This window comes from Thunnus thynnus, chromosome 21 (genome assembly GCF_963924715.1).
Source record: "Thunnus thynnus chromosome 21, fThuThy2.1, whole genome shotgun sequence".
Lineage (NCBI taxonomy): Eukaryota > Metazoa > Chordata > Actinopteri > Scombriformes > Scombridae > Thunnus > Thunnus thynnus.
In genome coordinates, this window is record NC_089537.1 from 11,401,165 (window position 1) to 11,418,250 (window position 17,086).

The following is a 17,086-nucleotide window of genomic DNA, read 5'->3' on the forward strand; positions in this document are numbered from 1 at the left end:
CACAAATGGCTGCTCTATATGCCAAAATGTTATTAAAAGTATTATAAATAGATACATATGAGCCATATAAATGCTTTGACAGTGTAAAAATGCGCATGTCAATATTTTTGAGTGGAAAAAAAGGGAGAAAAGTCTGCCTCATTGTCCTGATAGGAAACACTATGCTCCAGCAGAGGGCAGTCTGCACAAAGGTTTTGCACTGTAAACATCCGCATTGAATGAGTACTACAAAATGAGCATCTATGGGATAGAAAGATCAGCAACCAAACATTGTGCAGGGTATGAAGAGTAATTAATCATTCTGTAGTTCAATAATACCAACTATTATATATCTGCATTATTTTCAAAACAAGCACAGTAAAACATATATAGTTCAATAAGATCACAATAAAATCACTCAACAATACCATGAAAACATTCTAAATCCCAGTCTAGGATATTACAGGTATAGAGATTTTTCATAGGGGGTGGGGGTGGAGGGGTCAAAGGGCTCAACCCCTTTCACTCAATCTTTTGTGCCTTTCAGTTGTGCGGGGCTGTAATCCCAAACTGCCAAGCCTCTTAGGAAAGATGATTTTCAATCTGCAGAGCATGTGGTTCTTCCATTAAAACACACAGCCTCCCAGCACTCATCAGTTCCTGGGGAACAGCTGTCAAATGTCAGATTTCAGCTGATTCCACTTGAGAGGAGTGTCAGTCACTGTTGCTGACTGTGTGCGATAGATACAATGGCTGCAGTATTCCCACAGATCCTATTTATTTAATCATTTATCACAAAAATATACCCCTATGGTTTTCTTACAGCGGCAACATTTTGCTGCATTGCTTGTATGGTATTCTTCTAATTAATTATAGGATTTTTCCTTTAAGGGAAGAAGCTGTTTTTTCTCATAGATCTGGACTACCCTCTTGAGGCCGTAAAGGGAAAACACAAATATATTTAATTTGAAATATTGATTCTTCTCTGCAGTCATCCACTATGAAGAGAACATTAATGATACACATGTAAAGACATGATTCTTTATAGAATAACTTAACAAAGCATATGAATTTGAACAAAGGACTGTGTAACAGACAATGGGAATCATTAAAATCCTTTTAAATCCTAGCACCTAGCAGAATATGCAGTTGTATGTCTTAAAAAGAAGGGTGGAGCATGGTTACAAGGATGCAGATAGTGAGGTGGACCTCTGAAACATAACAACAGCATCATTTCCTCCCATCTACCATTGCTGCGATCCGTGAGAGACAGAACAGGGGCTGCGACGGGACAGGCGGGCGACGAGTCCAATGGTGCAGCTCGCTGACGCACGACGCCTCAGCGCGGACCAATATAGTCCCTCTGTAGGCGGGTCTTTCCCCTGGTATTCTGATTGAATCGGTCCAGTTTGTATTAGTTGGACGAGCAGAGGAGCAGGAAGAAACGGGGATATCTCTTAACAAATGCTATAACTGTGGATACATGGCCATTCACGGCTCCGTTTATAGCAGATGCGGAATGATTTGAGCTCCAGCCGGCGCGCCAAGTCCTGACGATCTTATTGTCTGTGATGCTTGAGTCTAACCGGGCTGTATGAGCAAGGATGCATCAGATGTTAACTGCGCAGGGGTGTCTTCGCTGAACATGGACAAACAGGGCGTCTGTTACAATGATGAAGGCTCCTTCCTTGTTGTTTTGAAGACGGGCCACCCACAGAATTACTGCAACACTCGCTATGGGCAACTTAAACGCTCCTCTTATCCATCTTTCCCATGAAGAACATTGCGCAGTGCAGTGAAAACGGGATATCGTGTTGTGGATTTCGAATTGGCGCTCGCTATATTACCTAATCAGCTGGTATTCAACTGGGTATCATTTCCCAGTGTAGGCTATACACATCCAACAGACCGTGTTGGTTAACTGTCAATGTAAGGAGCGTTTTCTTCGGTGGTGAGAGCCACTCTCCGGGGTACAGATGAGAGGCAAACAATATCATCAACCACTGAAGTTGACAGCGCCTTGGGAGAAGGATGCTGGCTTTGGGAGGAAGCTTAAAACCTACAGGAATCATACCAAGATAATAGCACAGCCTGGGATCGTGATGAAAGTCCTCCGCAGGAAGAGAATTGTGTTATTTATGGCCTATTTCTTGCTGCTGGTACTCACTATGCTTAACTTGGCTAATTATAAATGGACTAAGGAGCCACAGCAGTGTAATCATCAGATGAGGAGCACCACTTATCAGAGCAGATCTGACATTCGCTTCCTGTACCGGCCCTCTCTGGCCAAAAAGAGACAGCTTATCTATGTTCTGACTACCTGGAGGTCAGGCTCGTCCTTCTTTGGGGAGCTTTTTAACCAAAATCCTGAAGTGTTCTTCTTGTACGAGCCGATGTGGCACATCTGGCAGAAACTCTACCCGGGTGATGCAGTGTCTTTACAAGGGGCAGCCAGGGACATGCTTAGCTCCTTATACCGCTGTGATTTGTCTGTTTTCCAACTTTACAACAGCCCCGGGGGCAAGAATTTCACCTCCTTGGGACTATTTGGGGCCACCCTCAATAAAGTGGTGTGCTCCTATCCCCTCTGCTCAGCCTACAGGAAAGAGGTGGTGGGGATGGTGGATGATAAGGTGTGTAAAAAGTGCCCCCCTCAAAGCCTTAGACTGTTGGAGGAGGAGTGCCTCAAATATAACACCATAGTCATTAAAGGGGTACGCATTTTGGACGTTAACGTGTTGGCTCCACTAATGGAGGATCCATCCTTGGATTTGAAGGTGATACACCTGGTCAGAGACCCACGGGCAGTGGCCAACTCCAGAATCAAATCCAGACATGGCCTGATAAGGGAGAACTTACAGGTGGTCCGCAGCAGGGACCCTAAACTTCGCCGGATACCTTTCGTGGATCCTGGTCACAAAGCCAACAAGAAAGATGGCTCAGACTACCACTCCATAGGAGCCATGGAGGTGATCTGTGACCGCACCTCCAGGACGTTGAGGACTGCCTTAAACCCACCCAGCTGGCTGAAGGGGAAGTACATGGCCGTGCGGTATGAGGACCTGGTCGAGAACCCAGTCAAGACCTTGCGGAACATCTACCGCTTCGCCAACCTGACCACCAACCACGACATCGAGTCGTTTGCGCTGAACATGACCAGTGGTTCCAGCTCCTCCTCTAAGCCATTCATAGTGTCGTCCAGGAATGCCACACAAGCTGCTAGTGCATGGAGAACAGTGCTCAGCATTCAACAGATCAAACAAGTGGAGGACTACTGCCACCATGCCATGTCTGTGCTGGGGTATGAAAGAGTGAGAACAGCCGGGGAGGCGAAGGACTTGAGCAAATCACTACTGACACACTCCAAACTGTGAAGACATCCTCTCCACCAAAGACCTTTTAATTTAATGTTCATTTTGCATCGAGTGCCGTTTCCTCTTCTTGTGGAATTAAAGCTTTACTTTAAATCAGTGTTTGAGGAGCTCCACTGGCCACATTTGGAATGTATCTTGTTTCCCCCAGTTGAATTGCAGTGGCGTTGGAAAGGACCACTTCTTTTATACGGGAATACTGGATGTGTTTGACAATGCAAAGCCTACGAACAATGGCTTGAATAGTGAAGCTGCAACTATGGAAAAAAAAAAACCCAACTGTATAATTCATGTATCTTGTTATGATGACACTTCAAAGTGGATGTTTTGGGGTTATTTTTGAATGTTGAAAACCTTACAAAAAATATGTTTTTTCAGTCTCCATACTGTCTGTAAAGGTGAAAAATAGTGGATGAAAGAAAAACTAAAAAAAAAACAAAGAACACCTAAAAAAAAAAAAAAGCTCATTGCTAATGTCTATTTGTAAGATCTGGTTGAAGTCAGAGACAATCAATTAACTGGTTTGTTGGTGTGCCATACTGTAGGTAGAGGTGTGATGAGTAGGCTACATCCGGACAGCAGTAGTGCTATCTCTAGATTTAAAAAAAAGGGATGTTTTGATTGTTGTCACCAAATCCTTGTAGGATAATATCATGCACTGTGGACAATGTCATGGCTCTGGAGCTGGAAAGTCTCTCTCAGTGTCAGTGTAAGCAGTCTGTTCTACCATTTCAAATGTTTACAATTGCTTGCTCTTATAAAAAAAAAAAAACACATGATCTGGGAATATTGCATTGAGTAAAGTTCACAGTTAACAAGACAGTTTATGCATCTGTGTACATTTTTAAAATCATTATCAAAAACATACAAACCAGACCAGTGGTTCTCAAAGTCTGGTGCACGAGGCAAGGTCTCCTTAAAAATTAAAATCCAACACAGTGAGCCACAGGGCTTTAATCAGTATAGTAATAACAAAAATGACTATGCTAGTAATATTTACACACAGGATATGTAATAATTTTAATCTTTATACTTATGAGATGTTTCAAGGTCTACTTTTGTTCAGTACATCACACACCAATGTACCTTCCCTCACCATTTGAGAACCATTGTGCTGGAACAGTGTTACACATTAGCTGCTATTTGTCATAATAAGTACATGTAACAAAATTATTATTGGTAATAGACAGAAGATCAGCTGTAATGTTTTAGTTGCTAGCTGTAATTACTGTATTATAGTCAGATGAGAATTTTAGACTTCATGGCAATTTTGCAACAACCACAAATAAATCTATCCAGATAGTATATGATTTGCTGAGGTTTGGAGATTTGATCTCACTTGAGTAAAGCAGAAAAACATTCAGGAAAAACATTTTGTTTGTGATGCTCCAAGTGCCCCAAAAATGACTGTTAGACCTTGTCGGGAGCACAGAAATAGATGCTGTGGCTGGTGGGAATACTTCACTGAGAAGTTATCAATCAAAACATTGACAATAAGGTTTATGGTTTATCAGAAGTAAGTGTTATACTGTTTGTGGAAAGAGACATTGCCATTAAGTTTTTCAAATGTTAATGTTCTGATACTTTGGGCACCACAAACCAAATGTTTTGAGTGCATATACTGCACACGTGATAGCTCCAAATCTCAGTAAATCACACCAAAACCAGTAAGATCGTGCTATGAGTTACAGGGAAAAGGAGAAGTTGTGGTTTTGGGGTGGACTGTCCCTTTAAGGATAGATCTAGGATAGAAGGTTGAAAATATCTATCTGAAGACTCATGATGAGACGGCTGTTGCTATCATTCTGTCTCTTGGGCAAAAAACCCCCAAAACTGTATGCAAACAAAGTAAGCAATCGAGACATGAAACAGAGAAGCATTCCACAGATGTTCCCATGCATTCGCAACATAAAATGGAAAGCCCTTACTTCAAGGACAATGGCTTTATTAATATGAGAGAAACAGTCTGCAAATTCACAAAGCCTAACCTTCGCAGATTGGATTTGTGCAGTACACAAACATCCTGCTTCTCTCAAGGGGAAAAAGGCCCTGAGATTTATAATGATGCACTCAGAGAGCAGCAAAGTGCAATCTATAATTAAAGAAGTCAGTGGAAACCTCACATGCTTATAGTCTCTTTTCCAAATGCTGTTAATATACTTAAGCATTTGGAAGTATTCTAGTGCAGCATAGTGATAAGCAAGACATGGAGGGAGAAATGGGAGAGCAATAAATTCAGTGGAATACATTTAAATCAGTTAAAGGAATTGTAGCAAAAAAACAGTGCAATAAAAATTTAATAAGGAGTTGGGGAAGAGAAGTTGGAACAAAATACCATGTCAGCTGATTAAGGGAAATGCCATTCAATCACATTAGATGTTCATGAGCAATTCTCCCTAAAGCTTGAGACCAAGACGTAATGTAACCGACTAGCAAGAAGCTTCTTCAATAACAATTAATTTGTGACTTAACATGTTTTACCAGAACTGTTTGCTTGCTTTTATAAAAAAAAAAGTACACTGTGCACAGGGGCTACGTCAAACTGTGCTTCCTGTTGGCTGCGTTAGACACTTAAATTATACAAGCATAACTTTTCTATTTCAGCAGTTAAAGTTAATTTTAGTGCTGAAATTCCTTCAAACAAGCAAAGAAAATCATCAGCAGAGAAACAGAGAGAGCAATGGCCTTTGTAATGTTTTTTTTTTTCTCCGTCTGTGTCTCTGCATGCATGTCAGCTCAAGGGGGGGCGTGACCTTTTGGGAGACATTGTAACTCTGACTCCCGGTTGGCTCCTCTCAGATGCCCTGGCCAGTGACCCCGTTCACTGTGGGAGGGAGGGCCTCAGCCTCAGGGTGGCAGGGGCTGATAAGCTGGGGTTAGAGGTGATTCTTGGAACTTCAGGCCTCCCTGGCGAGAGCTGGAGCAGTGCCGAGTCCCAGGTCTCCTTCCAGCAGGTCTTCCTGGTGCTCACATCCAGAGTCTCCTACTACACATACGAGCTCATTCGCCGTTTTCTCCAAATCAAAAGGGATCTGATCTGGTTCTGGTTCAGTCTCGCACAGCTGATCTTTACCCTGAATGGCGAATCATAAAAGATAACTCTCATTTCTTTCTAATCTCTGAAGACATGCACAGTACTGTATGTAGCTGCAACACAAGGCAAGTCTTACCTCATTGACATGGGGGCCGCTGAAGAGTCTGGTACGCCAACGTGGCAGCGAATTGGACAGCGGAGGGCCAGAATGTGTCAGCAGAGGCTTTAGATATCTGTGACCTTGTTAAGGCATGGTGGCAAAGGCGTGTAAGTGTCAGTGACAGTTAACAGGAGAGAGGAAAATGGTTTGTTTTTAGCAAATTCCAAATCTGGCCTCAGGTCACTGAGTCATTACTGTAATAATTTTAGCAGAGCACATTCCACGAGGGGTACATTTTGTGATTATGTATTAAAATACGAAAAATGACATATTTTACTATGTTCATGAAGTTTCAGAAGTTCATAGTGTAATGTCCTAGCTGCTTTTGTTAAGCTAAGTTGCTTAACTATGGGGTGGGATAAAAATGGGAGCAATGTTTATTGTTTTAGCCACAGACGTGGGAGTGCAGATTAGACACAGGCCAGTGACTATGTTAGAAAGACTTGGTTAAAGTGAATCATTCGTTTCTGTTGAACAGCATGCCACACACACACATATACCAAGGGTTTAACTGCATATTATTTATACAGAAATGATATATAAAAAATAGAAATACAAGCTCTTTTTTTTGAATATACTATTATACTTCAGAACTACTTCTCTGTTTAAAGAGCCCAGTCAATGTCACACTGCATACGTGCATAATACAAGGATACAAAACACATCAGTCAACATGTGACCCAAGCACTCTGACTGACCTTCCACCTAGATTTACAGTCTTTTTCTGACTTGATATGCAGAAGATAAAAATATAAAATACAGCAGAGACTGCCTCACTTCCACCAGACACGCTGCAGTGACAGCCTGAACAATGACACAGCGTTTTTTCAGATTTCACTAACATCATTGCACTGAATCCCCATAATGCAATGTTGAAAATGATAAACGTCTCTGCTGTTATAATAAGCACACTATTCCCCATAAGGCCACTGTCAGCTTACTGTCATGAAGTGTCAATGGCTTTCCATTTTCAACACAACACACTGCAGAGAGCTGGATATTAGTCATTCAAGCTTAAGGTGCCTGTGCTATTTTTGTTCTAGCCTGCTGAACTGTAAGCATATTTAAGATACATGTAGCAGCTATTGTCTGGTAGTTGTCTTATTTAATAAAAAGCTCACAATGAACAATGCCACAAAGAAAAGACTTTCCAGGAAGAAGCACTGCACAAGAGCAGAAGTGCAGAGTGCTTGATAGAGATAAAAATAAATAATAATAATAATTTACTCTTGAAAAAAGAAAGGTAGATGGTGTACTGCTATCTTGTTTCAGGCAAGCTGGGTCAGACTTGCACTTGACTGAAACCAGAGGGAAGGTCAGAAATGGTTTATAAATGTGTTTAAGTGTTGATATAAGCTAGTGCACACAAGCATAACTCTTATCAGTGCTGAAAGCAGGAGAAATGACTGTTTTTGGATAGCAGATGTTATGGTTATAGTCCTCTGGATGACAATGTCGGAAGTCACTTCACAATCATAATGACCTACTGTGCATCCGTTCCACCCAACACCTCTCTCCAGGCCAGACTTTTACATAGAGTAGTCTGGTGACATTTGATCCTGTAATATACTGGATTCTGTGTCCTCTCCCTTACAGACCAATAAAAAATGACTGCACACTTTCTTTTAGCTGTAACAGGTCACATAAATAATTGCACTTTTTTGCAGGCATTCATACTTTGCTCTGCTTGTGCCTTGGAAAAAGACAAAACAATACTTCACCCATGCCACAATTTTTGGACAAAAGCAACCTTTGTACCTCAAAGCCTATAATGAACAATGTGGGACTTAGAGGTGGCACAGAAGTACACAATTCTCTGGCATAAGTACACACACACACGCAAAAAAAACAAGGAGAAGAGGGAAATGATCTAATATGTCATTTGGCGCAGATTCTTGCATTCCAGTGCTGTTATCAGCAATATGCAAGAGGTAGAAATTATGGCCAGAATTCTGCCAGCTAACAAGATTTATTTATAAATGTCTCAAATGAGGGACTGAGAAGAAGGGCGGGGAGGGGGGTGAGGAGGTGGGAATGGGGGGCAGGGATAATGACTTCTTTGGGACCTGCAGTTGAGTGAGTTGTCTACTTGTCTGCACGGTGTCCAACGCCAGCATAACACTAGACAGAGATGGTAATTATAACCGCTAGAGCTGCCGTCTGCTCACAATGGTGTCAGGTTGTGTGTGTGTGTGTGTGTGTTGGGAAAAAAGGTGCTGAGCAGTAGTGTGGGGGTAGAACTTCAACTGCTGCTTCAGCTACCATCGCAGCACGCATCGTTCCTTCCCTACATGTCCTGCACGTCACCTTTTCCTGACCTCCCATCAGTGCTGACAGGTAAATAGATTGATAAGGACATTTTAAAATAAGTTGCGGTTTCCACTAGGTAGTCGAGGAATGACGCCCAAACACGCTTTTCTGCGTTTCAGAGTTAAAAGAGCATACTTGGTGACCACTAAAACTCCTCGGCATCTCAGAATAACCATAAATTGCCAAGAAACAGAACAGATTTTATCACTCTGTGCTACTTTATACTTACATTTAAGTAAAATATTGTACTCTTTACCCCACTGCCTTCAACTGACAGCTGTAGTTACTAATCATTTTGCTGATTCAGATTTTACACACAACACATATGAACAGCTTACAATTATAATGCAGCTTTAAGTACCCAGCAGTATGTAAAATAGGCAAAACTGGCTCCACTTTAACCTGTTACAACCTCAAAAAGCTGCGTACATGTGAATGCATCTGTAACAAAAATCTAATTATATCATTTATATGTTAATATAACACTGTGAAGTGGCTGTTCTGCATAACAAGTACTTTCACCTGCCTCTCACACACATTACAAAATGTCAGCAGCACATATTTAAAATAAGTGCCACCTCCTTCTAACTGTTAATTTTAGTAAAGTGTTGTTTATGCCATGCTATTGTGCTATATTATATATAATACTATAAATCTAGGTGACACCCTGCGATTTAACTCCCAAGTCACTCCATGGACTCATCCTGAGCCAGAGCCAACCTCATAATGCAGCCACCCTGGGTCTCTTACACAAGGGTGGCCTCTGGGATGGAGTCAAAACAAAAACATCGGTTTCCAGAACTGGAACGACAGTCTGTAAACCACTTCAGCGGAAAAGATCAAACGGGCTTTGATGTCCGTCAAAATCAGTGCTTAGCCTAAAACGCTGGCCCTAATGAGCCTTAAAGCCAGGCTGACAGGGAAACGGTTAAGGAAACAGCAGTGCGCCTTTAGGATGAGACAGTGGCAAGCCAAGCTGAAGCTCAATTACCTGGCAGCGGGATCCAGGCTGAGGCTCCTCTCACCTGGTCCACATCAAAGCATCTCCATAATACGTTTTTTTTCTCTCAGCCCCATCAATAGGAACCATTGGCGAGGGATGCACCTTTCATCCTGCTCACGGCTTCTCTCCTCCCCTCTCTCTCTCTTTCTAACATTTACATATATATATACAAATTCTAAAAAGCCACTATGCACATTTTCTGTCAAATGTGCAGATTAACCTACTATGCAGGTTTATAGCCACAGGGTATGGTTCTGTGTAGTTACTACGGATACACAGATTGCAATGTTGTGTTGCAAGCAATGAGTAAGTCAATGAAAGAAAGTGTCAAAAGTCAACTGTTTGCGGGGTGTCATATCATATGTGTGTGTGTGTGCAAGTACATACAGTATATCAACTCACCGGCAAAGAGAATAGAATAAGAGTCCGTCATTAGTGAAGTAATCTTCCAAAATATACTAATCTACCTGTTTTTAAAGCCAGTCTAGACTGCTTAATGTGTATAGCTAAAAAAGTGTGTGTAATTCACAGTCACATCACTTCTTCTGCTCACTAGATCCCAATCATTTCAAAATTCCATCAAATATTGTCTGAAAAACACCTTCACAAGTTCAAAAGTGTATCAGACATCTAATTATGATTGTTTTGTTTCTGCAAAGAAAGAGCTTCTTTATTCTTCTTGGGAAGTAATTGTGGCAACTGGCAGTCTGTTCTGAGAAAAGTTGCATTTGAATCAATAATCTATGACTAACAACACTGACAACACGTAAAATAACAGACATCAGGAAGAACATTATGTCATATCCACTTCCGTGCTTTACAGTTCCTGTATGTCACAACTTACTCACCTTTTCTGGTTTAGCAGCCTCAATTCAAACTGTGCTTGATAAGAATCTTTGTCTCAAACTTTAACACAACAACTGTATATGGGACGTTGAAACCTGCTACATGTGATAAATTGCATTATTGTCGCCACGTCATCACAAATAAATCACCACGCAACACTGAAATGTCTGGAATATGAACCCCTTTTCAGTTGCTATCCAACATGCTTTTAGTACATTCAGTTGTAACACACCATGTTTGGTGAGAACTTGGCAGCACTTATCACTCATCTAACACCATCCTGTGACAAATGGTGGCGGCAGCATCATGTTGTGAGGAAGCTTTTTCGACAGAAGGGACATGGAGACTTGTGAGGATACAAAGGAACAATGAAGAGGCACAGTCTTAAGTAATATTGATGTCGGATTGTTACAGACATTAGAGCGAAGCAATGATACATGAAAAAAACAAAATCCTATTAAATATCTATGGAATGATTTGATGGAAGCTGTTGTCCATTTAACTTGAGTGAGATTGTGATGACATGCAAGAGACAATAAGAGAAAGAATCCCCAAATCTAGAGGGGCCATGTAAATACAGACATATCCAGTAAAACCTGGGGCTGTAATTGCTGCCAAACTTGTCTCAAGAAAGAAATGACTTGGACTGAAAGCTGACATTCCTATTTTCCATTTTTAATACATTCACAAAAGGTTTTGACATTGTCATTTGGAATGACATGGAATTTGGAAACATGGAATTTTTGTACCCCCAGCAGGTTGACATTTGTGATATTTGGTGAAATGTCTTGACAACTATTGGATGGATGGATTGATACGAAATTTGGACTTGTGTCCCCCTCAGGATGAACTGTAATAACTTTGGTCATCCCTTCTTTTTTCATCTATTGCAATCATCGGGTAAAAATGTGTCCACTATTTTGGTTTATGGACATTATTCCTGCTAAACATCAGCAATGCAGTTAGCATTGTCATTGTGTGCGTGTTAGGTTAAAATACCTTTCCAAGGCATTTCAAATACAGATGCCCTTCCCTCATAAACTCATGTCTTCTGCTCAGTCCAATTAGAGTGCAATACTGTGTTATGTCAGACCAAACTGACAGTTATGACATGATTCAACAAGCATGATACATGTTTCCCACACTATTTGGATAGTCTGTTGTCAACAGCTGCAACTGATTAATTAGGAGTTGTTGATTTATTAAGAAAACTGTCTTGTTATTAAAGGAAAGTTTTTTTTCTTCAACTTTGTTCAACTTTGCTAACTATTCCAGTCCACACTGAGTAGTTAATGGTTTACCAACACTGTCTAATCATATATTTCCTGTTATTCACTTAAATGCACTTTGAAAACTATGAAACTATAAAAAAAACTATGAAAAAAATGTAATATTAATTTAATGCACTCATGCATTAAATGAATAAATTGATGCATTAGCTGCATCTCTTTGTTTTGCAGTGGAGATAGAGTCCATAAAGGAAAATTATGTGCTCCTTACCAAGCATCGGGCCAGGTCATGAGGCTATCAAGTGGTAAAATTAGATTTGCTTAAATTTAATGTAGTTTTTATGAAATTCCACTGCAGAGGACACGACTGTTTGTTTGTTTGGTTGTTTTTTTTTACTACCAAATGATTTAACTACATTCTCTGCTTACAGGAATTCAGTTCACTTAGAAGTCAACACCAAATATATTCATGTGCATACATAGATGCATACTAATAACTAATACATATTTCATATTAGGAAAATATAATGGTTTGATACAACTGCAAACATCCACACATGTACTGTATAAAGGTGGTAGGGGACCACCCATTTCAACTAATTCATGAACGTCCTGTTTGTTCTGCCATAACGGTCGTTCTTCACATTCGCTGAAATGAGTCACTCTGTTATTTTCCCTTGTACTCACTGTATACCGCTCCACAGACCAGTGCATTAACTATTGTGTGTGCGAACAGATGTGAGAGTGCTTTGAAGAAGAAAAGCAGTGAAAGGATACTTGTAGTCCAGACGGTGCCACAAGGTCCATGTTGTGTCTGGCCTCTCTGAAGCAACCTGTAGACCATAAGAGAACCACTGTTACTCATCAACACACAAAAACCCCTCTGGGGTGGCTGTATACACTGCCTGATGGAAATGCTGAAAACCTGCACCCTTGGATGCTCAGTGGGGCCATATCCAATAACCTCCACTGTTAAAAGTGGGACCTAAAGCCCTGTGCTCATATAGGTTCTCAAAAACGGCAGAGTCCCTTGCCTTTCCACTACAATAAAAACACGCCCCCAACTGTCCCTGTGCAGAGTCGCACCCCGGACAAGGTGACATTTATCCATTTCTATAAGAAAGAGCCCTGGAGCTCGCCCTTACCTTTCCACTGAGATCTTCCTCCAGCCATACCGGCCACACCATCTATTCTGTCTGCCCCTCTGGCCTCATAATGCCAGGGAGCTGCCCAGACCTTGTCCATCTCACAGTGTGCAGATAAGAGTCAGGTCAAATAAGAAGATGAAAGAGAGGGGATGGAGAGCTGCTGGGAAGCAGTGATGGAAGGGTGTGAGGGTGTGTGTGGGTGGGTGGACAGACGTGCCTGCACAACAAAAAGAAGGCCACTCAGAAGGCCTCTCTGCTGCCAAGGATGTGCTACAGACTGTCATTTAGAGGGAAGCAAAAGTGCATTTCCTCCTCTTGAACCTCTTCTCCATACTTTAATGTCACACGGTGTTAAAATAAACAACAAAGCCAAGATTAAAGGATAGAAACACATTATGTGTCAGTGGGAGAGGATGGCAGGATATACTGTAAGTCCCTTCTGTCTAGTATTTGTCAAAAATGATACACTCTCATTACTCTTTTTCTGTTAAGTATTCTGTTAAAATGCTGTACACTGTTAAACTGTTGTAATGTACAGTATGTATAAAAAAATCTACCAATACCCTACGTCTGTAGTGAAACACATACAGACTCCGAATGTTATGCAGTGCAGCTCTGCAGCACTTTTGTGGTGATTAAAAATAGCTCTTTAACAAATTACGTTTGGTTGTCTTTATTCATTGAGATTGCAGCTCTTTCACTGTGTTCAGTTTCCTCTGCTGATAAGAGCTGCAGTGTTGACAACTGAGAAAACACAGCTTTACAGCAATGATATACTGTACAAATACTGTATGTAGAATCATTTTGTATGTAACAAGAGTGGTTTATTTGGACTGAATACAGAGGCTGTTTCAGAGCTTTTGGGTTGCCACCTGCTACTTCTAAATCTGGAACACAAACGTGTATAGTTTCTACTTAATCACAAACTGTCAACTTTCTATAAAAGTGTCATTATAAAGACAATATTGCGAGTGATTATGGCATCATTTAAAGCATCAATGAGTTGTTTTCTACTGGCATCTACTTTCATTTTTCTCTCTCTATCTTTTTTAACGTTTAAAGTTTAATGTATAGCCTAGACTTTTCATGAAAAATTGATCCCCTGAATACCTAAAACAAGTTATATAAATACTCAGAGCAGATCATTAGGATTACTGCTTGCAATTGCAAATATTTTAAGTGTTTTAAAGCATTAGAAAAACAATTGACTGCCTGTAATACATCAATACAGCACTAATGCCCAAGGTTCTTAATGGGATTGGTGAGCCATACCTGAGCAATAGCTATGCAGAAGCAGCCAAGATGGATAAAGGATGCCTCTTAGTATATTGGTATACACAAATACAATGGTTTTTTTATGTTACACTGCAGATTATGAAATATGTGGGATAATTTAATTTTTAAGGTAATTTTACACTTTCAAATTGTAGCTGTACAAATGTGTTTTACATTGTTGAACAGATATAAACTGGACTTCATATACAGTATGTCTTCCTATAAATGTAAGCTGATGGAGAATGACACTGCCATTGCTATTGAGAAGATTCAATGCCAGAAAGGACAAAGACTGCAGGAATAAATAGAGCGGATAAAATACAGATTATTGAGTGGTGACAATACTGTGTTTTTACCTCAAAAGAAACATCCTCTGGATTTTCATCTGCATCCACCCCCATCCTGTAGAGAATGAAGAAGCAAAGTCAACACAGACACACAGATGACAAAGAGACTGGGACAAATCTCAAGGGTTTGATTCTACACTATATGTGAGGCTATACATCTACTTCAGCTGTTTAAACAGTCAGTCTAGCACCGCATGTGACTTAGCGATGAAAGCGAAAGTCAGCGTGGAACCCGGCTCGGTTTGAACATGACCTTTCAAACAGTTCCATCAAAATCAGCCTTGTCTTCCACATCACACCAAGAAAATGTCAGCTGGGTAAACCTTTGATAAATGACAAACAGCGCCGCAATTACGCTTGATATTCTGCGTGGCGGCGATTATTACTCTGTCTAGATGCGGGCCCCGCTTTGCTGCAGGCATGCTCGAGCAACAGGGCTAAAGAGGAGAGGCCGGCTGAGTGGCTTGCTCTCCTGAATTGAAATAAAGTGACTCAGCGCCAGTCAGTGACAGCCTAGTGAGCTGCTTCATCTGGAAACGAGGGCGTTATCTCAGTGTGTGTGCGTGTACATTTACTGCATCTACAGCTACACTGAACCCCCACACTACAGCGATCACCTTTCCATCCTTTTGAACGCTGATTTACTGGGATATGAAGGAATGACAATGACTTTGGTACATTTTATGAAGTCACATGGTGATCATTGCTGATATATTTTCTTAGGATTTACATCAAAATCTATCATTTACAGTTATACAGCAGCAAAATCACCTCTATTCAGTACACTGTGGGTAGAACATTTCTCAGAGCACTTGAAGGGATGCTGAGAACAAGATAGTCGCTGATGCTAGTTCCTGCAGATCAGCATAGCCTAGCATTATCACTGTGCACTGTGTGCGTGCCTGCGCTTGTGTGCATTTTGAATGCTGCTGATGCCAAAGCCTTTCACTTAGGGGCCCCTGCAATAACACAACAGAGAGGAGATTCTCATCAGAGCATTAGAACACTGCAACTTCTTAATGTTGTGCAGATTTTCATCTTGGCTGCCTCCCCCTCCATGATCTAGCTCTCTCGCTCCCATTATTGCACTTGGTAATTAATTTGATTTTGATCCAGGCTGTGGCATATCCCAACAAACCATCCATCACTGAGCATTCTGTCTTAGTTTGTTTTCCTTTTTCACAATCTCTCCCCGTCTCTTCCACTATTTACTCCACCAAGCTTGTATCTCTTCATATTTTTTTCTTTGCAGCTTTTCTCTACGCCCATCTTTATCTTAAACCCGTCCGCCTTTGTCTCTTTCTCTTCATATTTCACCTAATATTCTTCCTTTTCCTTTTTTTTCTTCCTTTCCTCTCAGATCCATTCTCTCTCTGCCCTATCTCTTTTCACAATCGTCCCATTGTCTACCACAACTTTCACTCTTCATTGCTCTCCCTCTTTATCTTCTCAATATCATTTCACTCTCTCAGATCACTCCTCCTGTCTATATCACCCACCACTCCTTCTTAAGTCTGTTTTCTTTGTCTCCTCTTACCACCATCTCCCTGCTTCTGCCCACCACTTGTATCCGTTCCTCTTTTAGGAACAGTAGAAAGAGGAACTGAGGTTGAAATTGTGTACAGGGATAGGGGTTAAGTAGGTTACATGTGATCTGTCTTGATTATGCAAGGTTTTCCTGAGGGCACTAAGGAGCAGTTGTTTTGGTGTTGCGCAAAATGTTTTGGGTAAAAAAACATGGATGGGGCAGGCTGTGACAGGCACAAAGTACATGCACTGCACATGATGCATCGCCTTCAGCTGGTGGGGTACATTCCATGGCGACAGGATCTGTCGCTGAGTGGAGCTGATAGAAGGAGGAAAGGGCAGATAAGGTGTGAAAGAAAGAACAAGAGAAGGAACACAAGCTGAGGGTAAAGCTCAGAGAACAGTGGGAGGAGTGCAGAAAATAAGAGAGTGGGCTCCAGTTTTCTGAGCGTGATGTTGAGTGAGATAGTCTCTGGTGACATGAGAGTGACAGAATGAGTTGGTGTTGCTGGTTTGCGTGTGTGAGAGGAAATGATAGTGAGCCGGTGAGTGTGTGAGTGAAAGATTGACTAGGAGACAGGACAAGACAACCGGAGAGAGAGAGAGAGAGAGAGAGAGAGAGAGAGACAGAGAGAGTGACATGAAAGGGAATAGAGGAGAGTGGCGGTTTCTCTCGGCGCAGAAAGAGGAACAAAGAGATAACAAGGGAGTGGGGTGTTTCTGAGTGGGACGACAGCCTGAAAATATTTTGCTGTCAGACAGCCTGCTCTCACAGCCTCGAGTTGTTAAATTGATGTGGCCCCTGTCGCACTCTTACCCTTATCTTCAACACACTGACATTCAATAAAGAAAAATCA

The 17,086-nt window shown here is 41.3% G+C and overlaps 2 protein-coding genes across 2 annotated transcripts in view; one reads left to right on the forward strand and one right to left on the reverse strand.

Moving 5' to 3' along the window:
- Positions 1–1,261: 1,261 nt before the first annotated feature.
- On the forward strand, positions 1,262–4,170 carry chst2b (carbohydrate (N-acetylglucosamine-6-O) sulfotransferase 2b). Its single transcript, XM_067578593.1, has one exon. The coding sequence runs from the start codon at positions 1,956–1,958 to the stop codon at positions 3,351–3,353; it is 1,398 nt and encodes a 465-aa protein (XP_067434694.1). The 5' UTR covers positions 1,262–1,955; the 3' UTR covers positions 3,354–4,170.
- A 1,459-nt stretch (positions 4,171–5,629) lies between these two features.
- The window catches only part of LOC137173661 (sodium/hydrogen exchanger 9-like), a 57,046-nt gene continuing 45,589 nt past the window's right edge, over positions 5,630–17,086 (reverse strand). Inside the window, exons 13-16 of the mRNA XM_067578592.1 lie at positions 14,712–14,757; positions 12,710–12,765; positions 6,521–6,617; positions 5,630–6,424 (exon numbers count right to left, since the gene is read on the reverse strand). Coding sequence (XP_067434693.1) covers positions 6,248–6,424; positions 6,521–6,617; positions 12,710–12,765; positions 14,712–14,757 — 376 coding nt within the window. The 3' untranslated portion in view covers positions 5,630–6,247. The remainder of the gene's footprint in view (positions 6,425–6,520; positions 6,618–12,709; positions 12,766–14,711; positions 14,758–17,086) is intronic.

Coding starts and splice junctions, on each gene's coding strand:
- chst2b (XM_067578593.1), top strand. CDS start 1,956: ATGAGAGGCAAACAATATCATCAACCACTGAAGTTGACAGCGCCTTGG.